At 42.2% G+C, this 25,416-nt stretch overlaps 1 protein-coding gene across 3 annotated transcripts in view; it reads left to right on the plus strand.

The window, feature by feature from the left end:
- Window positions 1–23,489, plus strand: part of ADAMTS18 (ADAM metallopeptidase with thrombospondin type 1 motif 18) — a 101,325-nt gene extending 77,836 nt beyond the window's left edge. For all 3 annotated transcript variants that reach the window (XM_053399600.1, XM_053399601.1, XM_053399602.1), the window contains 7 exons: window positions 3,893–4,034; window positions 6,051–6,177; window positions 9,959–10,163; window positions 12,992–13,183; window positions 14,879–15,091; window positions 16,927–17,074; window positions 21,172–23,489. In XM_053399600.1, the coding sequence (XP_053255575.1) occupies window positions 3,893–4,034; window positions 6,051–6,177; window positions 9,959–10,163; window positions 12,992–13,183; window positions 14,879–15,091; window positions 16,927–17,074; window positions 21,172–21,287 (1,143 nt within the window). In that variant the 3' untranslated portion in view covers window positions 21,288–23,489. The remainder of the gene's footprint in view (window positions 1–3,892; window positions 4,035–6,050; window positions 6,178–9,958; window positions 10,164–12,991; window positions 13,184–14,878; window positions 15,092–16,926; window positions 17,075–21,171) is intronic.
- Window positions 23,490–25,416: the final 1,927 nt, after the last annotated feature.

Consider the following 25,416-nt stretch of genomic DNA (forward strand, 5'->3'; position numbering starts at 1 on the left):
TGTACAAAGTTGTAAATTTTATAACTCTGCGCCCTGCGGTCAAAGCTGCTGAGTGTTGTGTCTGAAGTCAGGTGGTTGGTGTGTTAAAGGTAGACATTAAACAGTTCTGTGGAAGACCTGGAAATGTTTAAGGAGGTTGTTTGCCAGCTGTAAATTTGGGAGCAAACGCCAATTGGCAGGGAAGTCTCTGGAATGTGTCCAGTTAAGTAGACTGAAGCACTGGAGGTCTTTCCAAATTTGTAGTTTTAATAATATGCTGCTGCTCACTGACTTCAGATATTGGATTCCCATGGAAAAGCTTTCTAAGTGAATGCTTGACACTATTCTAGGAAGAGATAATGTTTTATATTCTGCAAGTTCTTGTCACTTTGAAAAATGACAAGCTGAGAATAGCTCTGCCTTGATAATGGAAAATAAATAGTATCCTTAAATAAATATTATATGGTATTGTAAGATTAGACTATTTACTCTGCAGCTATGCAGTGCTTGATTCACTGTCTATATAAGAAATGGGGATCCTGTGGCCCTCCGGATGTTGTCAGGATCTCACACCCAACAGCCCCAACAATCATGGCTGTAAGATTGTGGCGTAAGAGCATGCCATAAGTTGAAGTCAGTCCTGATCAAGTGTAGCACTTGCACATTACCAGAGATATTGCAGTAAGCAGTAGGGGACATGTAATATACTTTAATTTGGTATGTAAGGGACATATGCAGCCTATTTCTGTAGCCATTGTTATGGTCATGTACTTGTGTGCTGTGTGTGTAGGTGGGGCTTCTCTCCAAAATGTACACTTTTCTTGCATACCTCAAGGTTCCCACATTCAGTTTAAGTTTATGCAGGATTTGCTATTTGGTTCATAGCACATTCACACTAGATATATGCCTTACTTTTAAGAGGAGTGTAATTGTATTCCACTAGTGGCAGCGAATTCTTTCTTGCTGATTAGCTGAGGTAGTTTGGTGGCAGGAAATGTTCAGTTACTCAGAGGAGCAAACAGTTTGCTATCTAGTTCTGTGAGGGAAATGAAAGTTGTCAGCTTGGATGGGATGGCTGAGGACTGGGAAGAGATAGTGGATGGGTAGGAAAGCTAAGGAAAGATGATCCAAAGGTAAGAGGATGAAGGAAGGATGCACAGTTGGTAATGGACTCAGGAAGACATTGACAAAATGGAGTGGTGTCCAGAAGAGGGTGACTGGGATGGTCAGTGGTCGGTAAACTAAGTCCATTGAGAAATGGTTGAAAGAATTGGGTACATTTAGCCTGGAGAAGAGAATAATAAGGAGGGGTGTGATAATGATATTCAAATATCAGAAGGACTCTCACACAGATAATGGAGTAGGCATGTTCTCTTGTTTTAAAGAGCAGGACTAGAACCAGTAGCATATCTCAGCTAAACATTAGGAGAAACTTTCTAATAATAAGAACTGTTGAACAACTGTCTGCCTCAGGAGGTGGTGAGCTCTCCTTTACTGGAGATATTTAAGCAGAATCTGGACAGCCATCTGTCAGGGATGCTGTAATTGCATCCTGCATTGCAGATCAGGTCTAAGGTCCAATTCCGTGATGGTAGTATCTGTGTATCATTGCAACTTCTTACAATTTCTTCTCTTTCTCTCTCTCTCTTGCACATGTGCACAATGCGCATGTGCTTGCTGTCTGTCTGGGTGGTGCAAAAGGGAGGCTGATTATACCCCTGGTCTCCATAAAATCTCATACATTATTTTACATTTGCCTGATATTAGGTGTTTCCTCAACCCTGGGTCTTGCAATAAAGCAGAGAGCCAAGCTATTAGTTTTGCTGGATATATATATATCTGGACTAAGCCATATATTTCCGGTTTGGATCTCTACCAGAATTTGTGGACTGAAATAGAATCTGGCTAATGGGACTGGAAAATATATCATCCTTTTCTCTGTCTCCTCTCCCTCCTCACAACAGGCACACTTTTCTATAACAACAGTAAATAATAGTGAGCTACCCAGATCTTTCAGATGTTCGGTGTTAATGGACTGAATATGCAAATTTATTTTACTGTTTTTCACTATCATAGCTCATTGCTTCTCTCCTTTACCTATTCTTTAAGGTGTACATTTTCTGAAGAGCTAATATCCACTTCTCTGCCTTGAAAAACGTTAATTGTATGTTCTTGGGATTTATTTTTATGTAACCTTTACTGCTGATTTTTCATAAGCCTTTCTCCACACCTGCTCCAATTTAGATTCCATATCCATTCATAGATTTAATCCAAGCAGGACTGGTTTGATATTGGCAAGTCACCACAATACCCTTCAGGCTTTGTTAAAATGGAGAAGTTACCCATGATTCCAAAATGCATGTGGAGCCTCCACAGATATATAATAACACATAGGGAATACACAGGGAAGGGCTGTAGCTCAGTGGTGGAGCATGTGTTTTGCATGCAGAAGGCCTCAGGTTCAATCCCCAGCATCTCCAGGTAGGGATGGTTGAGAACCTTGCCTGAAATACTGGAGAGCCAATGTCAGTCAATGTGGACAATAGATGGACACTGTAGATGGACCAATGGTCTAACTTGGCATATAATGCATCTTTCTATGTTCCTAACATAGGGCACTGACTTATACTGAATCAGACTATTGGTTTACATAGCTCAGTATTGTCTACTAAACTGCCACTGTCTCTCTCCATTGGGAATTTCAGCTGGGGCTGATGAGAATTGGGAGTTCAGTGTATGGAGGACACCACATTAGCTCACCAGGGTTTCAGACAGGAATCCTTCCTTACCTGAAGATGCTGGAGATTGAATCTGGGCCACCCTGCATACTTGTAGAGACGTTGCAGTCCTAAACTACTCAGAAGTAAGCCCCTATTGAGTTCAATGGGATTTACTCCTGGGTAAGTGAGGTAGGTTAGTCTACGAGATGGTGACTGGCCCAAGGTCACCCAGTGAGCTTCATGGCCAAGTGGGGATTTGAACCCTGCTCTCCCAGGTCCTAGTCAAACACTCTAACCATTATGCATGCTGACATAGGGATCTGCACATTCCTAGTTCAAATGAAAAATAGAATTCCTTGTAAGCCTTTATGAACCTTGTTTTATTTATTCCATCTTTTGAATTAATGAAGCCAAAGTCTCAGAAACTGCTTCTGCAGGGTACAATAGAATTTACCTCCAACAGCAAGCCTTCCTTGAGTTAGTAGTTATCTGAACTGAAGCAGATGGTTTTTAGTAATTGGCTATTGGCCTGTTCAGAATCAGCAACAGTGTAAAATTAAATGGCCTATGATGGAAAAGACAGACTTTTCTACACACACACACACACACACACACACACACACTCATTTTGACTGTACAGTATTGAGGACTTATGAGCTAGGGGACCTGAGTTTCTTTCTTTCTTATGCATGTATTCCACCCTTCCTCCCAGGAGTCCAGAGCAATACATTGCATTATCTCCTTTTATTCATGCTAAATCCTCATGATGAGGGTTACATAAAGGTCGAGTTGTCACTGTGGTGGTAAACTGGACTGTTCCTTCTTCAACTGAAAGTTGGTGCTCATTCCCACTCTAGCAAATGGAAGAAGTCCTGGTGTGTGTGTGTGTACTTTTCTCTTTAGTGTGAAAGGAATCTCCTATGAAAATGATTAATATATGGGACTTACCTGGGTACCCTTTGCAGGTAAGGATCTTCAGATACACATCAGTGTCCAGAACCACAGCAGATAAAGGTGATTCTATTATATCTTTAACTGTATATTTTAGGCACAGTCTTAAAGGCATCTGCTTCCTGGTAAATCTTGTGGTATTCAGCTGGGCTTTCACCCAGATAAGCTTGCCTGAGACTGCAGCCTTAACCTTTCTTTTCCCTTCATTCTTAATAATGTATTTCTCTCTCCATGCTGTCTAGATCCTTTTACAAGGCAACAATCCTGGCATTGCTTGGCAATATACCTTCTCTAAGATTATAAATGAGAACAAGATATTCACAAAGAGACACAGCTACTCATGGGTAACAGTGCAGTCAGACTGCTCAGCTACGTGTGGCGGGGGTGAGTAACTTACTACAAAAGTCTGAATTCAATGAATATGTCAAAAAGTCATGAAATATAGCTTCCAGCATTATTATTTTTTTAATATTGAATAATACATTTGAGTAGGGGTGAAATATACTCAGAGTCGCAAAGTGATTTCATGCTCTTTATTCAGCTCATAGTGGTGAGGAGGAATGAATGAAAGTCCCCTCAAAGTATCTGCTTTATATACATTATTTACACAATGGGCTGCACATGATTGGCTAATTCCGGAATTCTACTGTAAGCCAATCAGGTTGTGGATTCACTTCTATCTGGAGCATGATTGGGTGGTTCCTGCCAACCAATCATATTGCTGCATTGTTCTAGGACCAATCAGACTGCTGCATTCTGAATCCGATTGTTCTAGGACCAATCAGACTGCTGCCTTTTGGGTCCTATTGTTCTAGGACCAATCAGACTGCTGCAGTTTGGATCCTATTCAACTCAGTACATAACAAGGGGCTTCTGATTTCAGGAATCCTGGTTGATAAACTGAATTTCAGTTGATTGAATGTGCACAATACATTATTGCTTCTGATTTCCCTTTCTTTAGTCTGTTGTTGTTTATAGGTCTTTGTGTTATTAATTTGTTGCTTTTATTTATATTTACATATATATTAGACTTTCCATACCTACTAAACACAAAATATCTTGCAATTTAAAATAAAGAGAGCATAAGGGGCTGGATTCAATTAAATAATTGTGCTTGCAAGTGTCAGCATAACAAATCCTTCTAGCTCAGTGGGGCTTTCCTCCTCCTCTCCCCCATATCTGTGCCCCCATGACCCCCATCAGCTCTGAGGGTGAGAAAAAAACCCTGGACAGAGGAGAGATAAGTTTATATTAGTGCATTTCCACTGTATTATTAGGTCACATTTCATCAATTCTTAACTTCTTATTCTTTCATTTATCAGCCCCATTTTTGTCATACCAACTCAACAAACTAACACACAAAAAACTACATTAAAACATCCCAACCATGCAAAAAGACCATAAATAGTTAAAAACAAACATTTTTGCCTGGCACATAAAGGGAATGGTATAGGATAGCCATTGTTAATACAGCACTGCTCTAAGCACTATCACAAAGGTTTCTTTTACTTATTCTCTATTATCTCCCCCTAATTTTCTTCATTGTCTTTGTTTTTCATGACTTTTTCATATTTTGTCTGCCATTTCATGAATCAATTTTCCCAATATTTTCCTTTTATATTCTCCATTATTTCAGGCCTTGTGCTATCTAGATTTTTAAACCCCATTCTTTCCTTTTGTCTCCTTTTTCCTTCTCTTTCTTGCCATCTCACGTTTCTTATCCATCTTCTTACATTTCTGATCATATCTTTTCTTCAAAAAGATCTGAATTCATGCCTTAATTGTTTCCAAAGATAAACTTGCTTGAGATAGTGTCTCCTCCCTGTGACCCTATTCCCCTTCTTTTTCCTGCCATCTTCAAGAAAGCTACAGTACATTATTGTTTAGTCATTTCCCCCCTCCCATGCATTAAATAATCCAATACAGGCTCCCCTTCTTTTTTAACAAAACCTCAAAAACCTTATTCAATGGTTCAATTCCTTCAAAACCTTCAAATTAATTGTAACTATGCAACATTTAAAATTATACTGAAAAATATTAACACACGTTGTGAGAATTCCTCTGACTCATGTTTTAAAACCAGTAAGAATGCTTTGTAACATTAATAACACTAAGGCTTGCATCCAACATTAGTACTACTCAGAGTAGATCTTTTGAAATTAAGACCTAAGGTAGTCATGCCAATTTATTTATTAGAGCTCAAGGTGGTGGCATTTTCATCTGAGGTCACATTCCCTCATAGAGAACCTTCTGGGGCCCACATGCCAGTGATGGGGGCGGGGAAAGGTTGAGAGGCAAATTGCCTGATGAACTACAGTGCTATGTTCAGTTACTTTTTCATTTCTACAATAACTTCTCTCTCTCCTACATCTTTTTTATTTCTCTTGGTTTTCTCCATAGGGCACTTGATAGCGAAAGCTGTATGTTTACAAGATCATCGTGTCCGTGTCAATGCCTCTTTCTGTGGCCCAAGCACAAAGCCCTTGACGGAGACAAAGATATGCAATGCAAATCCTTGCCCAGCCTAGTATGTATTCTGAATTTATCATCCCTTCCTATTTCTTTTATGGGTCTTTGTGTTCGAGTCTCAATTCACAAATCTGTGGAATAAACCTATTTTGCTTCCTAGACAGATGATTCCAAACCCTCCTCTATAAAGTTGGAAGAGTTTGATTTGTATGGGACTAGGGATGGGGCAATTATTTGGACCCTTCCTCAAATTAGTGCAACAGGATCAAAGTAGGCCCATTCCAGCTCAATTCTGCTTCCACCCCCCAACCTGGACAAAGCCTATGAGTGCAAATAGCAGGAGACAATAGGCTTGTTCACATGTTACACTGAACACAGATACAAGGTGTCTCTACACATGTACAAGTGTTTGTGTGGAAGTGTTTGTGTTTGTTAATTGGTACACATACTATGCACTTGGTGACTGTTACATGTAAATAACTGTGTGAGTGTACATCTCAATTATTTGTGCACACAGGTATGTAGACTGTACGTACTCACTGAAAGTAGCATGTGAACACTGCTATGAACATCCCAGTGCCTTGGAGATGAGTATGGTTTGAGTATGAGTATGGGATTGAGTATAGGATACTCTAAGAGTTGCTGGGGGAACAACTACAATTGTGGGACAATAAGTAGGGAAGAACAGCCAGAATAATGGAGCAAAAAGGCAATGTGAATGAAAGTAAGGGTGTTTAGCCTAGAGCAGTGCTCTTTAGCCTTGGATCTCCAGGTGTTGTTGGACTACAACTCCCATTATCCCTAGCCAGCTTAGCCAACGTAGATGGATGATGGGAGTTGTAGTCCAATAACCTCTGGGGACCCAAGGTTAAAGAACAAAGAAGATGAAAGACAGGTATGCTGTCTGTTTTCAAATGTGAATCACATAAAAATTGTTTTAATGAAAAAAAAGTTCTACCAATTCTTCATCCTGTTTCCAACAGCAGCCAGCCAGATGCCTGTGGTAGCTCATATTTGTGCATGAATGTGATAAGCATCTTCTTTCTTTATTTTTGCTCAGCATCTGGTATTTAGAGAGATACTGCTTCTGTTAGTAAAGATTATATCTTCCCAATATTTAAGCCATTTATAGACTTACCTTCGTAGTGAAAGGGATATAAGAAAGAAAGGGAACCACAGATGGGGAAGCTCATCTGTTAACCAAATCTGTCCAATTCAGAGGAGCAAATGAATATATACTGCATTGGTATCCATAACAGCATCCATTAAAACATTATTAAAATGTCAATAAAAACTCATTGGTTTCTAGGCTCTTCTGTGCTATTAGAAATGTGGGCATTGCTATGGTTGTATGATGGTTGTGTCTTCAGAGCTGGGAAGGAATTTTCCCTGCTCTGCATGTTTTGCTTTTCCCATAGCAATTGTCACAACTTTGGCGGTTTAGGCCTTGGGTGGAATCCTTTAGTCTGACATCTGAAGTTGAGGTGAAGTGATGACTCACTCGCTTCCTGAGGCAGTGATAACAGGGTAACCCATTAGAGGGGTCATGAGGGGAGTCTCTGTCCAAAGCACATGACAGAAGTGCCATACAGCTCCCCTCAGCAATTTGGGGTGGGACCAGCTGCATAAACAAGTGTTTTCTGTTGGTTCCACCTTCCCCTAACTGACCCTGACATGTCTCAGACCCCCAGCTGGGAGCTGAGAGGAATACACACCCAATGCCTATGCCAAGGTTTACCGACACCTGAATTCAATAAAGTTGACGTTATCGTGTCTTTTCCTTTTATGAAGGCCTGGCCCCCGGGGCAGGGGTGCTGCATCAGCGTATGCAAATATGCACCTATTTGCTGTGCAATTCAATTTGTCCAGTGCACAATTTAATAAGTTTTACATAAACCATAATTTTTCACCCACGGAGTAGAATCTTATGCAGAAGTGTGTGGGTGTTTCCCTCCCTGATGATGATGATGATATATCACCACACAAATATACTGCATAAGATTGGAAAGGAAATTATAGCAGAACCACAAGAAGGCAGAGATAAAGTTTAATTGGAGTAACATATCGTGTGACAGCTTCTGCAATTTCATTGCCTAGCCTTGAGCCCCAACATTGTCTGAAAACTAATTTGAAGTAACCTCCCCACACCAAACAATCTGTTTTGCATGTGACTAATCTTCTGCCAAGTGTTATTTCTGTACCCATGGGCTCTACTTCTTGCAGACAGAAAAGTCTTCCATTAAGTTTCCTTCAGCTTTCTCCGGTTTGTTTGTATTTGCCTTTTAATTGTGGCTGGCAACTTCTAAAACGTAGCATTTATTTTAATCGCCAGAAAAAGCCACACAAGTAGCTATCATCATTGCATGCCTCGACTCTGACGGGAAACTCTGTGTGCACTTTGAAGATGGGTGTGTGGATCCTAAATGTTGAGTTTGCCTTTAGCTGTGGCTCCACCAACTCTTGATCACTCTGCCTTCCACGCTACCAGTTTCAATGTCTCAGACCATGTACCTGCTAGTCGCAAAGCAAACAAAGCTCCCACAGCTGCCAATGGGAGCTTTCCTCCCATTGTGAGGAAATTCATCTGCTAGTTGGTAGCTTCTAAATCTTCCATACTCTAATTACAGGATGGTTTAATTTAGCAAGATATTTCTTTCTTCCTTTATTTGAAAGATGAGTTGAGATTGATGAGAGCCTTTGTGGTATAGTGGCTGTTATGCTGGATTTAGACCAAGGGAGACTCATGTTTTTAATGTTCACTTGATGATACTCAAACACAGGTCAGCGATAGACTAGCCACAGTGACTCATGCATTGGTAGCCTCAAGATTCAGTTAATGCAAAGTGCTCCACTCAAGAGTGGTTCGAAAGCTGCAGCTAATGCAGGATGTAGTGGTCAGGCTGCTAAGTGCAGCCACCTACCATGAGCATATAATATCATTTCCAAATGAATTGCAATGGCTACCAGTTGGCTACTGAACCAAATTTAAGATTTTGCTGTTTGGTCTGGGGAGGACCTGCCATTCCTAGAAGACTGAACAATGGCCAATGTTACTTTCAGATTTGTTCAAATTAGATATAGCCTGTGAATCAGGAATTATACAAATGGGGTAAAATTCAAAGCAAAAGAGGAAGGAGGAGAAAGTGTGTGTGGCAGAAGGTGTGTGAAAAGCAGTAATATATGGAGAGAGAGAGAGAGAGGGAGGGAGGGAGATCAACCCCAATCTGATGGGAATTACCTCAAGTTTAATCAGAAATGTTAACTGCCCAACATGTTTTTGATAATCCTTCTACTGGGGAGAAATATGACTACTTATAATACTCCAACTGAGGATCAGAGTAAATATATGTATTTCTATCTTTCCTGCCGTTATAGTTTTTCTCATAATGTTGTATATCAACATCCTTTGAGGCTGTAGCATTCCATTTAAGTACTCCAAACAATGAATGTATAGGGGATTGCTGCTGCTTTCTGGTTCCTTGATGGAACAGTTTAGTAGTTCACTGAAGAAAGGTACAATCTGTCTCTATGCATGTGCAAGTGTTTATGTGGAAGACTGTACACTTGTTGATTTGAGTACAAGTGTACTTGAGTACAGCTCCATTCTTGTGTTCACAGGTGCGCAGATTTTACATTCATTGAACGTTTCAGGTGAATAATTGTATGAGTATCCAGCTCAACTGTTTGTGTACACAAGTAGACAGATTGTACACTCATTGAATATAACATGTGAACCCCCGAGTAGCTATAATCATAGCTGATATAGAAATGTCTCCTTTGTTTTGCGCTCATTGTCTGATTCTTGGCTATCTAGTCAACACATGCATTCTTTCTTGAAGTTGGTCAGCAGGTGAATGGAGTGTTTGCAGCCAGTCTTGTGGTGGAGGGCAACAAAGTCGTCCAATCCAGTGTGTCCAGAAAAAGGCTTTTCAGAAGGAGGACATTGTGGCCCATGCTCTCTGCCCAGTAACCACACCAGCACAAATCCAGGCATGTAACCATCAAGACTGTCCCCCGGAATGGAGTCCTGGCCCGTGGTCTCAGGTAATGAAAAGAAAAGGCTAGCATTATTTTGCACTGTATTTATTATAGGTAAGAACATAATAAGAGCCCTGCTGGATCTCCATCTTCTTTAGCATCCTGTTTCTAACAGTGGCCAAGAAGATGCTTCCATGAAACTCACCAGAAGAGCAATGAAGGCAGTAGCCCTCCCCACTGCTGTCCCATAGTAATTGGTATTAATTTGCCATAAGGGAAGACCTAACATTAGTTAGTGGGGAACCTTTTATGGCTGGAGACCAGACCTTTATTTCTTGACTCCTGCCAGGCCAAATTTGACAGATGGGTGAAGTCTGTGCATTTCAGTATCCTGATTGTTGTGACAGTGCTGGGATGTTCAAAATCCCTTTTGCTTTTTAAATATCCGAAACCTGGATCTTCAAAGAACAGCAGGGTGCTGCTTGCAAAAGGGCTCTGTTCTTTGACCCTCTGGTGGGCTTGTTTGCTTTCTCATCAAATCTCCCAAGACAGCACCATAAGCAAGGTCTCTGAAAATTGATCTTAATTCCTGGACCAGCAAGCATGGAAGCATGTCTAGAGAAGCTATGAAGAAGTGCTCCTACATATGTGACCCGCTTTCATGTTGTCAGAGGTGGTTTTAGGATAGCCCAGCTGGTTTGGCTGCACTGGGTGCCGCTCCGCAAGTGGCTCCACAATAATTATGTAGAACAGAGCACGAGAGCTGGTAGGGCGCTGAATTTTAGCATCGCACAGGGCACCCCTGAAATGTGAGCATTCAGAGTCTGCCACTGGTGATGTGGATGAGGTCAGTGCACATGCCAGTGGTGGGTGAGGCCAGAGGCAAAAGGGAGAGGAGCAACAAGTGCAAATATGCTTTTGTACTGTAGGCTTCTTTCTACACACTCTGTCACAGCCTCTCTATGCTCCATCCAGACAAGCAGGAGGCATTGTCAGAGTTCAATGACATATTCCAACCAGGTGGAAAAACAACACTCAGTGTGCAAAGCAAGACCATTGAGACATGTGGTCTTGTGAGAATACTGAGGTCTAGATAGAAGGATGGAGGGTTGCATTCAGCTCCTGATCCTCAAGTTGCCCACCTCTGGCTTAAGATGTTCAGCTGGAGTAGAGCAAAGAGGCATTTAGGGAAAGATATTTCTTATCTCATCAATTTGCATACATTAACCCCCCACCCCCCACTAATCAGGCGTCCAGTGTCACATGATTATGGATAAATCCAGGATGACTGATGTCTTCTTCTTTTTGATAAGGTATCATTCCAAGCAGCTGAAAATCCTGGTACAGTTTTTTGTTGTTGTTTAAAAAGCCCTGCACTTAAAAGTAGAGTTGGTAGCTTAGGGCCTCAGGCAAATTCCAATATATGCACACACCCCTGCTTCAGAAAGATGTGGGGTGTCTGAGAGCTTTTATTCTGAACTGAAACACATATACTTGTAATGTTGCCAAGGGAGACATATCACAATTTTTTATTTAAGTGAATGTGCTGGTGCAAAAGCATTCTAAGAGCCAGTGTGGTGTAGCGGTTAAGAGCGGTAGATTTATATTCTGGGGAACCAGGTTCGTGTCTCCACTCTTCCACATGCAGCTGCTGGGTGACCTTGGGCTAGTCACACTCCTCTGAAGTCTCTCAGCCCCACTCACCTCACAGAGTGTTTGTTGTGGGGGAGGAAGGGAAAGGAGAATGTTAGCTCCTTTGAGACTCCTTCGGGTAGTGATAAAGCAGGATATCAAATCCAAACTCTTCTTCTTTTAATCTAAGGATTACATTGTAGCTGTGAGATTACGAGAAAAAAGACTTTTCTTTGTTCAACAAACATTATGGAAAATGGATGCATTTATTTTTTCCTGATCATGTTGCCTACATAATAGTAGTACTGGGTTGTAGTGGTAATACTACTACTAGTAGTAGGATTGTGGAGGCCGTCTAATGTATCCCCACCCTATTCAATGCAGGATTCAATTACATTCTTCCCTGGCACACGGCTGCCCAACCTTTGCTTAAACATCTCCGGTGAAGGACAGCCAAACAGCTTTCATCATTAGTTTATCTCATAACATTTAGTCAAAATTTTTGTAATTTACACTAATTAGTTTTACTCCTGCCTAATTAGAGAGAGAGAGCAATCTAGAATGGTGTGTTACAGTTCCACCCATTGAGAAATGGCTAGCAACAGCAGTTTCCTTTACTTCCCTTTCCTACTTTGGATTGGGTTTAGGTTCCTGAAGGGTGAGCCCAGTGACCCTTGGCACAGTGTCATCCAAATATGAGTCTCCTAAGAGTATGTTAGGACCCCTTGGGGGCTTGCCGTAGTGGTGCTGCTGATTCTATATGGCAACCACTTTTTCCCCAAACAGAAGACAATGACCAACTTCTGAGACATTTCGGGGGGGGGCAGGTAACAACCAATCCAAACCATGACTGGCAAGAGAGTTTGGTGGTGTTTTTATTTGTTTTAAGAAGAGAGTCAAGGGCCGGTGTCAGTGGTGTGATGTCACATGGCACTGGGGCCCTAGCCATTACCCAAACATGTTGGTTGCTGACATGCCCCGGAAGATGACAATTAAATGAATTACCTGAGCATTGTCCAAAGGTACTTGATGGAGCCAACATACTGTGGGATGGGCCACCACCAGCCTAGAACCACATGAATACTGCCTTGAATTCCACAGTGAATTCCAGGATGGGGTTGAGAACCATTTTGTTTGTTGTCCTACTTTGGCATTTCTTGTTGTTTAGTCATTTAGTTGTGTCTGACTCTTCGTGACCCCATGGGGCATAGTAGTGTCTATTTAAAGTCTTTAATATCCAACTTTCTCAAATTCCCATAAAGTGTTCCAAAACTTGTGGAAGAGGACTTGCAAAACGTGATGTCGTCTGCAAAAGTGTAGGGCCTTCCACACTGAAAATCCTGCCGGATAACATGTGTAGCAGTCAAACAAAGCCCGAAATGCAGCAGACGTGTGTGTTGGAACGGTGCCCCAAAAATGATCGTCTACAATGGGTGATTTCTGCTTGGAGTGAGGTACGACAACCAACATGCTCTACAGGACTTAGATAGCCAGAGGGTGATATTTGAAAATCAAATGATGTTATATTCAAAGGAGTGTCAGGCTTCGTTGGTCAGGCAATATCTGTTGTTAATAATGCAAAAGTTAATAATGCCCCTTTGTCGCTGGACTTTATGAAGAGAAGTTTGTCTCCTTCCTTGGAGCTGTGAGGGGAGACAGTTGATGCAGGCCCACCCACTGTGGGGCATGTGGACCTATGGCAGGGATGTATAACCATTTATTTTTTTCAGCCCAAGGACCACCTTCTGACCTTCAAAATGCACAAAATGCTGAAAGAGGAAGTGGAAAAGAGAGTCACTCTTCCAACGTTTTCCTTCAGCTCTCTGTGTATATTTCAAGGGAGGAAAAGCTAGCCACACTCACCACCTCATGGCCAAGAGAATAGTGGGCTTAGTAGCTTTGTGGGCATCAGAGGAAGACCTGAAGGTTGCCATTGTGCCAATAGGCACTATTTTGAGCTTAACTCTCTAAATGAAACTCCATTATCCAGTCAGTATCTTTTAAATAAATTTTCTGTGTGTACTTTGTTGTCCCCTGTTAGGAATAGTGGTGGTGGGGGGGCATTTGATTTAGTTTGTATTTAAAGGCAAAGTTTCCAAGTCCACATTTTCCAAAACAACATGCAGACCTAAACAAGACATCCTTCAAAATTCACACTTCTTCACATTTTGCAGTGCATTTATGCATCCAAGGAATGCACATGCTTACCTCAGAGATATTGTAGGTTCAGTTTCCAACCGCAACAATAAAGTTAGTACTGCAATAAAGTGAGTCACACACACACACACACACAAATTGTTTGTTTCCCAGTGTGTATTAAAATTATGTTTAGATTATGCTGTGTGAAATACCATTATGTTGTTGTTGTTTTAAAAAATGTACATACCTTGATTAACACATACTTTATGGCTAAAAATTCCTAACCATCATCTGAGCCTTCAGCAAGATGTAATCTTTTTGCCCACAGAAGGTCATGCCTCAGCGTTGATGGCTGCTGATGGATCAGGGTGGTGGTTGCTGAAGGTTGGGGTGGCTGTGACAGTTTCTTAAAATAAGTAGCTTGATGGCTACCCTGAGAAAACACGCTTAGCCTTCCCCCAGGCCTCTCTGGCTACAGAAGTGGGTGGGCTTTAGTCCTAGCCAGTTCCACTGCGATGGCCAGAAGAGGGGAAGCAGGGTGGGGAACTTCCTTCCCCTGGAAATGGTTGGGCTGCCTGTTGCTGCACCCACATTCTCATAAGGAGCAGCAGGAGCAGGTGGGGGAATAGGGTCCTGCAGCCTCACCACCAACCCAGCAGCAGCAGCAGCTGTTGCTCCTCCAGTCCTTCAATTTGTAAAAAATGCAATTATCTGCAAAGTGCAATAAAGTGAGGCATGCCTGTATATAAAAATGCATATACTAGTGTAATGTCTGCTTATAAATGCATATATTACATATAAAATGCATTATATTAGGGGAAATTGCTTGCAAAATATTAGGCAAAAGTGCATACAGCAAAGTATATAAGAATTTCATACTCAAACACTGATGAGTTTTATGAGGATGTTTTTATTTTCTAAAATGCAAATTGATGTGGAGAAAATTAGTCTGGAAAAATGAGAAAAGGAGAGAAACTGAAAGTGACATATTCTCCCTTTCCTGCCCATAGTGCTCTGCCACCTGTGGCCCAGGTGTGAAGCGGCGAGAAATGCAGTGCAGCGAGAAAAGTATCAGTGGCAAACTGATCACCTTCCCACAGCGCCGTTGCCGAAACCTCATGAAGCCAAACATCGAACTGGAGGAAGGCTGCAACAGAGGAGCATGTTCTCTGCACCATTTGTACCACAGGGTGCCAGGGTGGTATTCTTCACCTTGGCAACAGGTGAGAGAAGAGGCTTCATATGGAGATCTAAATCAGTCATTTCTACCATGTTTCATAATGTTTGTTATCACCAAGTGCTTCCCTTTCTCTAGTTTAGGGAAAGGGAACTTTCTAAGCCTGAGGGCCACATCTCCCTCTGGGCAACCTTCTGGGGGCCAAATGACAATGGTGGGTGTGGCAGAGGCAAATTAGGCAAACAAAAAAATGCATATTTTGCCTTTGCACAGTAGACTAGTTTCTTCAGACTTGTACATCTCTTTCTATCCTCCATCCAGGCAAGCAAGGAAGCATTCTCAGCCTAGAAGAGCACATTCCTGTCAGGCAAAAACACTCAAGCAAAGTGGGGCTGGTGTGGAATGTGCCTCAGAAGACTCCCAAGGGCCACAGATAAAGGTCTAGAGCAGGTGTAGGCAGCCTAAGGCCCAGGGGCCAGATGTGGCCCAATCGCCTTCTAAATCTGGCCCGCAAACTGTCCAGGAATCAGGGTGTTTTTACATGAGCAGAATGTGTGCTTTTATTTAAAATGCATCTCTGGGTTATTTGTGGGGCATAGGAATTCGTTCATTCCCCCCCCCAAAAAAAAAATAGTCCGGCCTACCACATGGTCTGAGGGACAGTAGACCGGCCCACAGCTGAAAAAGGTTGCTGACCCCTGGTCTAGAGGCTGCATTTGGCCCCTAGCCCTGTTCTTCTTTGTTTTCCTGTCCATTGACAGCGTCACTGTGATTTGTACATCACTTAAGGAAGAAGAGGAGAATCAACAGCACCATTTTGGTATAAATGATTCATTTGTCTGGAAACCGATAAGTGCTTTATATAACAATGTTTCTGCTGCAGCAGCTATGTTGCATTCCACCGTCTTTTCCATACCAATCTTCAGAGGGCTGCACTGTGGTTGAACCATTACAAATCTTTATGCACAATGTCCTTGGGGATCTACAGAGATTGTCTGGAATTCCTTAAATAGTGTGATTGATTACTGGATCAGTCTGTGTTTGTTTCCACAGTCTCTCAAACAAGCTTCTGTATTTTGGAACTTGCTTACTTTGTCAGTCCCATATCCCTAAGACAAGCATTTATTTGATAGCATATACATGCAGCTTTTGAACCTTAAGCTTCATAATCAGATGAAAGTGTCGTGGGGACATGATCTTCATGTATAGTGGGGTTTCTTGAAAATAAAATCAGGGTATTTCAACCACACCGGGTCCCCTCCCCCTTGAGAAGGATAGCAGGCAAATTCCTAATACCTCTTAGCCATCCTGAAGGATTATTCAAAGCCAAGTGGCAAGGGGTCTTGCACAGCATTTAATTAATGTTTTAAACCCTGATTAAACAAGCAGTCAGGAGTTGGGGAAGGAGAAACTTGCAGACTGCCTACATATATCCTTCTTCTCCCATTCTCCTCGCTGCCAGCCTTTGACAGCCTTAGGTTGCTCGGGGGGGGGGGTTGACCCAGTATGACCTGAAGCAGCCTCAGCCCAACCCAGTCAAATCCCTGGTCAACCCCAGTTGGCCTGATTTATTTTGATATCTGGGATTTAGGTGGGTCCAGTGCACAGCCTGACTAGAAATACAGACTCAAATGTGTAGACCTATCCAGGGAGAAAGTTCTACAATGCAGGTTGTAACACTGAAAAGACCCTACTCCTTGCTACCACCTTTGGGTTTTTCCCTCAGCCTTTCAGGGATCAAGTGTCAAATGCATATACTCCTTTGATGGCTTTGTATAGAAAGATTCATGTGGAAGAAGTGTAAATGGAAAGGAATTCAATGCTTGGAGCTCTGGAGGCCCTAATGGAAGTAAAATCTCTTATCCTTTCTGTCACTTACAGTGCACGGTGACATGCGGTGGAGGAGTGCAGACACGGACTGTCCAGTGCCTTCGTCAGGGTCAACCAGCTGTGGGCTGCCTGCCTCAACAGAAGCCCGCAATGTCAAGAGCCTGCAATACTAACTTCTGCCTTGCCCCTGAGAAGAAAGGTAAAGACTGTCCCACTGTTTAAAGTAAATGTGTAGCAGACTAGATTTCCCAAGCTTTGCCCCTTTCTGTGAGCTGATACATAAAGGCCAGTGAGAACTGAATGGTTGAATTGTTTGACAAGACAATTCTGCCTGAGTAGCTGGCAAAATATGGGTAAAAACATATGGAAGACCTGCAGAACTAGGCATCACCTGTCTATGGTGGTCTATTCCATGCAGGCCTCATGGGAAGTTTCCTTATTCCTGATAAGACTGTCCACCTAACCCAGTGTCATCTACTCTGAGCAGCAACGACCAAGGGAGACATTAGCAAATAGGATACTGCTCCACCTGACATCAGCCACCCTGCCCTGGCATCTGCCTGCTTACTTCCATCCAGCCCAGGAGATGGCACTGGCTGTCATCTTTCCTCTTCCTAGTCTCTGTATTGCCATTAAGTAGCTAGGAGGGTGGGGGCAAACCTAGAAGTATTTGGCTCTGTCTGTCATTGGCTCTGGCTCTACATGCTGTTGGTCTCTCTGCCTTCCACCCTGCCACTCCCAATGGGCACCAACCGCCACTCACAGCAGCTCTCCAAGGATGCAGACAGAGGTCTCTCCCAAGACCTGCTACCTTGTTATTTTAAATGGAGATGCAAAGGATTGAACCTGTGACCATCTGCACAAAAAGCCTGTGTCCTGTTACAGAGTTGGAGTCCCTCCACAAGTCATAAAGTGAGTCGTTTTCATCTGTGAGGTAGACCTAAATCATTAGAATCAACTGAATCTTGGAGAGTCAAAAGGGATGAACGAATAAATCCTAGCCTGAAATTACTGCTTCCTTATTTATTCCTACCATTTTTATATAAAAACCCACAAACATAACAACTTATTTTTGCTGAGTTCCAGAGGTTTTTTTGGTGTGTGTGTAGATCTCCTCCCCTCCTTGAACTTCCAGGAATGGATCATTCCAAGAAGTTCCTGGGTCTAGTTTCATCCACCTTTATTTTTGCCCAATTAATACCAATAATAATATCCACTTTCTGTCCTGAGACAGTATTTTTTCCATTTCTCTTCCCCTAACTGGATTTCTTGTCCAGTGTCTGTTACTCATTTCACTCCAGTCTCTTCCCTTCCCCCTCCCTGCAGCTGTAGAAGTCCTTCTGACTTTATTGTAACTAGGTCTTCAGGCTCTGGAGATCAATTATTTCTTCACCGTGCTGTAAGTCTCTGTCTCCACCAGCGAACACAGCCAGCTGTGCTGGAACTGTATTGAAGCCAATCACTCTCAATTACCCACCACATAGTTCCAGCCCTGTGAGTCATTGGGGAGAGATCATGAGAAAGAAATGAGCCTTTCAGGGAGAGTTAACATGCTTCCCTAGACAAGCTGGGTCTGCTCCTCTGTTCATTCCCCCCGCTCCTCATTTCCATCACTCAGCAGGGTACTGTAACTCAAAGCTCAGTGGTGGCTGGTGGGGCTGAAAGGCAGAGAAGCCAACAGTAGGTGGAGCCAGAAACAGGTAGAGCTAACTAATTCTTGTTTTGCGCCGATCCTTCTTCCTACTTAATGGCAACACAGAAATGAAGGAGGCGGAAGCCAGTGGCACCTCTTGGGTCAGATGTATGTAAGAAGGCAGACTTACATGAGTAAGACGGCTGGTAGATAGCAGGAAAACTTGTTCTTTACTGCTGAATCAGAACAAATGGCAATGCAGATTTTCAGCGGATTGCTGTTTGTGCTGATTCAGTGGTAAATAACAGGTTCCCTTGAGGAAAGTGCCAGCAGGGATTTGGGGGGGGGGGACAAAGGGGCTCAGACATGGAGTTTTAAACTACGGATCTATGTCTAGAAACATGGTATAAAAGGAAGTCTGGATGAGCCCTTAAAGAACACAGTTTTGGATAAGTAGAGATGTTGGATAATTCCAACAGACATAGAAATAGGAAACTACCTATTTTCGCTTATTTGTTCCATGTCTGGAATGTAAATCAGTCCAGTGAATACAAACAGTATTTGCCTTTGATGTTGCTTTTAGACTGCAAATGATACATAACTGATTACTGCCCCCCCATCATTTGCAATGTGTTTACTTTGCAATGAAATGAATGGGGCGGAATAATGTAACAGCAATATGATTAATTATAAAAATTACATAAATTAAGTAATTTTGCCACATCAGATGGTGAGATGAATAACATAGGTTTTGGAAGAAGAACTTCAGTGGAATGGAAATGATGTTGTGTGCAATGAATACAGGGAAAACTGAAAAGGATGTATTCTTACATCCCTGTGGGCAAGACAATTGTTTGTTTTTGTCTCCAACACCTAGCCTTATAGGGCAGGCTCATGTGGTCCTTACTGGAACCATGTCTTTGACCAATAATTTATGGATTATCCTGTGACCAAAGCCATGATGAGGGAAATCTGTAGTAGTCAAGCCTCTTTCTGCCACTGACCTATTCATGTCACAGGAGATCTTTGGGCCAATAGCTGACAGCCTGTGTATTATGTCAAGATGTGAGTGATTTTATACAAATGAGAAGAGTCTCTTCTGTGCCATCAGTTTTAAGCCTTTCATCTGAAATAAAAAGGATGCGGATTAAAAGCCATGCCAATTTCCTGTACTATGAACTACTAGTTTTGAGGGCAAACTGGAAGGCTTTCCCATGTTCCAATAATAGCTGAACTCAGCAGTAAATCTTTCCCAAGTTTCACTTATGTTGCTTTAATGCTGCAATTTAAATTGTTAAGGAATGTATTTCTAGAGTAGCAACATGATTCATTGCTATTCACTTTTAGGTAAAGCATTAATCAGTTGCAGCCAAACTACAGAATGCTTCAGCTATGCAATATTTTAAACCAACTGATATTTGCTTTTTCAAAATGATAGTCTAAAAAAAGTGGGTGGTGTTTCTTTTTTGGAGAATTTGGGCTGTAGTTCCAGTGCATGAAAGGACTCTTTTCTCCTTCTCTTTCTCCACCCTCTCTTTCAACCAGGCACTCTGCAATGCACTTACTGATGTCTCAGTTTGCATATTTTCCTCCTCCTCCTCCTCCTCCTCCTTATCGCTGTTTCCTTTTGTGTCATGTCTTTTAGATTGGGAGCAAGAGGGGCAGGCATTGGCTTCTTTTTCTTTTTATCTGTAAGTTGCTCTAGGGGACTTTTGGCTCAAGAATAGAGTAAAAATAAATACATAATCTGAAATCCTCCTGCACCTCATAGACAGTTGTCAGTTTGCTTCCCTCCCAGTGTGCTCCATGACATATGGACTACTCTAACAGATAGTATGCTGTGGCTGCATATTCCATGCAGAGAGAGGAGAAAGCTATTGAATAGATTGGTGTACAGGAGAACTTCATGTAACAAGCATAGCACAATGTGCCCAGCACATTAAGCAGCATGTCTCTAAGCAGATGTTCTGTGGCTGGAGTGGGGACTATTTTTCACACTGAGAGCCACATTCCTTTTTAACCTTAGGGGATAGGGCCCATTGAACTGAATCTGTAAAGTCAGTCATGACTTAAGTCCCACGAGAACTAAGTGCAACAGTCTCATTCTGGATCAAACTCAATACTATTACCAAAACTTAATTTGCATATATGTGAAAGAGATTTCTTTGGCTGACTTTCTTGGGCATGAGATGTGCTGAACAAGAGATTCTCCTTATAGGTGTTTTCAGGTATCTGCATTTTGGTGGTTTGTGTTTGGGTTTTTTTTTGTAAGAAACCCATCCCCTGCCCCACAGCTCTTGACATTCTCAGACAGAAAATGCATAAGTCCTTGGAGGCAGCTTACATGTATGAAACAAACCAGCTAATAGGAGCATTCAGCTCATATTTGCATGAGTTGTATTCCTTCTGAAAAGAAAGCTAGCAGAAATTTACAGGTAAGTATCCATGATCCAGGAATGCCATGAGTCTTGTATGCTGACTGAAGCTTTTCTGCAATCCCGAGTCTTCAGTGTTAATGCAGATCACATGAACAGGGCACATGGGAGCGATTAGATGTCCATGTCATCAACCAGTCCAGGTGCATGAAGTGTCCCTGAGCTTCAGTGTTCCTGAGACATACTGCAAAATACTAAATATTCTTGTCTGGAATTTCACCATTGCAGATGATCCTTCTTGTGTGGACTTCTTCACTTGGTGCCATCTGGTCCCCCAGCATGGTGTCTGCAATCACAAATTTTACGGCAAGCAATGCTGCAAATCGTGCACACGGAAGAACTGATGTGAATGGAATCACTTCAATGGCAAGAGCCTCCCTTGCAAGATGGTGGCAAACTTTTCTAGAAGGTCTTCCAGAACCACGAATGACCAATGGAAGAGACTTGGGTATTGTAGAACAAGATGTTCTATGGTACAGCTTTTAACCAAGGATTAGTACACAAGGACTGGACTTTTTCCAAACAGGGTATTTTTGAATGCTAGCAGATGGAGGCAACTCTTAGCCTTCTTTCTATTTGTCATTAACCCTACTCTGTTAATGGTCATATCTGATCTCCAAAGTGGAGTAGCACAGTCAGTATGGTGCTCATATTCTGCTCAGTGGTATGCACACAGAACCTGCAAAGAGGCAATATCATTGTAATACCAAGAGATATGTTGGCTATTTCAATGTTAGTTAGCATAGCCCTTCAAAACAAGCAGAAAACAACTCCAGAGAAATTACGTTGGTGGCTGCTGAGATAATGTGTTCCTGTACATAACATAGGCATTATGTTATTCACAGTAAGCACAATTACTGCACTATCAAGATAAAAGGTGCTTTTCTATTTCACTTGCTGCTGGGAAAGCAAGGCTTATCTCATGGTAGAATTTTAGTTTTATTTTGTTCCCCATTTCACTTTGATTAGTAACTCAGTCATGGTTTACTAACCACTTGAGAGGCAGGCACTCCTTGAGATGCCCATCCAAGAGAACAAAACAGGACTTTTCTTTAGAGCATCTTCATTTAGCGCATTGCTATGTAGTATGAGCAGACTAGCATTTTATTCTTCAAGTAACTCATGAAAGCCACACATTTGCTGTTAGGCATCATTATCATCAGTGCTGAAACAAATGATCACCAGAATCCCAGAATCCCATCGGCATCCAGAATATGCTAATTTAGAGTTCAGTTTTGAAGACTCACAACTTTTGGAGAACTTGCAGAAACGAGGTCTTTCACCTGCAAAACTTGAGCTTCCAGACATTGCACCTAGAAAGAAAACTCAGCTGTTGCCAGAAAAGTATAAATGGTCTGCATGAAATTCATAAACCAGTTTCTGGAAACTCTGAAGTTGCAAAATTAATCTTGGTGAATTCAAACAGGGTTCTAAATTAATATGGTTGTTTTTAGATTATAAAGTCAATAGATAAGAACAAATTGCTTGATTCAATTCACTGATTGATGTGTCAGTACAATACAATGCTTTTTGCAAATTCAGACATTTATTTTCTGCTTGGCACCCCACCATTATTCCTTCATGTAAAATGCCACTCTGGAGGGTTTTCTGACCTCCTGGAGCCAATGCACAGTTTGTAAATAGGGGAAAGCTATTGATGCCTTCTGCATGAACATGTGCCTTTGTTCATGTGGGACCCAAGCCTATGATCTGTGTTATTTGTTTCTGGGTAGCTAGCCCAGAATAATCAAACACCAACACAATTATTATTTTTTTGCAGTGGTGCTGACATTTGTATGCTCAGAATCCAATGGAACCAGGGCACACAATATCTTGGATGCCCAAACTGCAAACATTTGGAGGACCAAGCTATCACCTCTCTCTCTCTTTGCCAAAACTGAGACAACTAAAGAAAGATTGTAACCTAATGAAATTTTCTGAGGAATGGCTAAAAATGACATTTCCCTCTGTTTCCACTCAACTCCACAGTTTCATTTGATGAATGTAGTTCAGTTTCACTGATCCAAACTAAAAGTAGCCCCATCAGCACCAATGTAGACAGTGGTCAGTTAAATATAGGAGTTGCTTTTGCTAATGCTTAAATGAAACAAAACAAAATACATGTCTTCTCTGTGATATGCTTAAGAAATGATTATTGGAACCATATCTTGGCTTCTAAATTCTCCATGTCTTGAATATTGAACGTTGTAAACTGATACTTTCTAGGGGACATTTTCCTCCCCCTGGCAAACTTGTGTTCTAAAAATGTGTCATTTTTTATTATTTGATGTAAAAATATTAATTTATTAATGCATAGCTCCCCCCTCTCTTTATTTTCTCACTTGCTTCCCAAGTAAGTGGCAGCAACAGCAAAATAGTGTTACATAGAAGTATGGATTATGGTGTAAAAAGAAAGAAGTGCAAAGTATAAAGTGTACTATTTAATTATTTTATAAGTTTTATAAGAAAAATATTCTAACTGTTTCATTATGTTTGGTACACATACACGTTTTGAATAAAACATGGAAGCTTGATGTACATTCAGAGCAATGTCAATGACATTTCTGTTTCTGCATGCTTTTACAACTGCTGCCTTGAACATTCTCATGCCTGGCATATAATTTTGATATCCTGGTTTACTGTAGCAATACGCACCAACATTTAAAGGCTATGTTGATAATATAGAAAGCTTCATTTTAGGCCTGATAGTTGCCTCATACCATCCAACATATCTCTGATGAAAATAGGGATGTCCTATTCAACAACAACAACAAGAACAACATTATTATACCCCACCCATCTGACTAGGTTGCATCTGGGTAGCTTCCAACATATATAAAAACATAATAAAACATTAAAAAACTTCCCTATACAGAGCTGCCTTCTGATGTCTTCTAAAGGTTGTATAGTTACTTATCTCCTTGGCTTGGGGGTTGCTTAACTCCATACCCTCCAACATCTCTCCGATGAAAAGAGGGACATCTTCAGGAAAAGTGGGACATTCTGGGATCAAATCAGAAACTGGGATGGCTTCTGTAAATCTGGGACTCTCTGGAAAATATATAATTCTTTAAAGAGGTCATGAACCCGGGCATGCAAAGCTGGTAACAGGCCTAGGCCAGAAGGGAAATGTAGGCTCTATTTCAATCATCTTTACCAAAGATCTCCCTTTGCGTCTACGAGGGGGACTTGGAGTAGGCCCCTTCTAAGAGGTAGGTGCACGCCAATTGTCCTACCTACCCCCCAGCCTCTGTTCTAGCCTGGTCATGCAGGAGAATTGTGTATTGGTATTATGGATGCACTGTTTCTGGATAACGAAAAGCAGATTATTTCCAACATAATACCGTGTGGATCCACATTCTTTTGCAGTGCAAGGGCTGTAGGTGAAATGGAGATTAGAATGGGGATTGCATTTAGAATCTTGAAAAGCTCCAAATTCTTGGAAGCAACTCAAGCCAAGCTTTTTCAGATTCCTTAATGCTACAATAAAACAGCCCACAATCTCAGATGACAGGCTCTCAGTTCATCCATGCTGTTCTAGTTTCAGGTTTGGGACACCCATTGAAGGAACTGGAAATTTATTCTGGATGTCGGACAACGAGAGGTATTAAATAGCCAGATGAGAAGGAGGGAGGCTAGGTGACAATGAGAAGGGACAGTGCATGAGTGGGAATGTCAGAGTATTCCAACAAATACACAAATGGGTGAAGAAATTTACAAAGCCACTTCCGGCCTGCCCAGGAGGTGGGGTTGCGGGCTTCACGCCCACCCCCACATGAGCGGGGGCTGGTTTCAGCCCCCACGAGAGCAGGGGAATCCCGGCCGCGTCTCCCCCCCCAGCCAGCTGATTGGCTGGCTGGGGGGCGTGGCCTGCCCTATTTAGGGCCGGTGCAGAGGGGGCTCGCCCTCTTTTCGCCGGCTAGCCCCCACGTTTTCCCACCCTCCCTCCCTTTGGGTAGGCTTTAGGTAGGTCTCTGAATTTGCTATGGACTTCGGTCTGTCGCCGCAAGGGGCATGGTAGGAATTTTTCCCAATTGGCAATTTACAGCCATTTGGTTTTTCGCCTACCTCGTAGCAACTCGTCACAACTCCTCGGCATTCGTGGTTAGGCATTGGTAAGAAGGGGTTAAGAGGATGTGTGGGAGGGGAGGAATGCCATCACCTCCCCCCAGGGAATGAAGGGTGGTCCAATAAAGGACTCCGGGGGGCGTGGCCCTGTCCGAAGCCTATGGAGGTGTGGGCCAAAGGCACGCCCCCGAGCGGTGACCCGGGAGAGCTCCTAGTTGACGTGCCTCAGCAGGAGACTCCCCCTCTATGGTGTTAACCCTTCCCGTGTCTCCAGCAAATGGGCTGGAGCCGAATAGTCGATAGGACCAATGCCTAAGCCAATGCCTCTCATTCCTGAATTCAATAAAGTTGTGGCCTAATTCGCCCATTTAACCTTAAATTATGGTGTCTTGTGTCTTTATTTAT

Source organism: Podarcis raffonei, chromosome 8 (assembly GCF_027172205.1).
Source record: "Podarcis raffonei isolate rPodRaf1 chromosome 8, rPodRaf1.pri, whole genome shotgun sequence".
Lineage (NCBI taxonomy): Eukaryota > Metazoa > Chordata > Lepidosauria > Squamata > Lacertidae > Podarcis > Podarcis raffonei.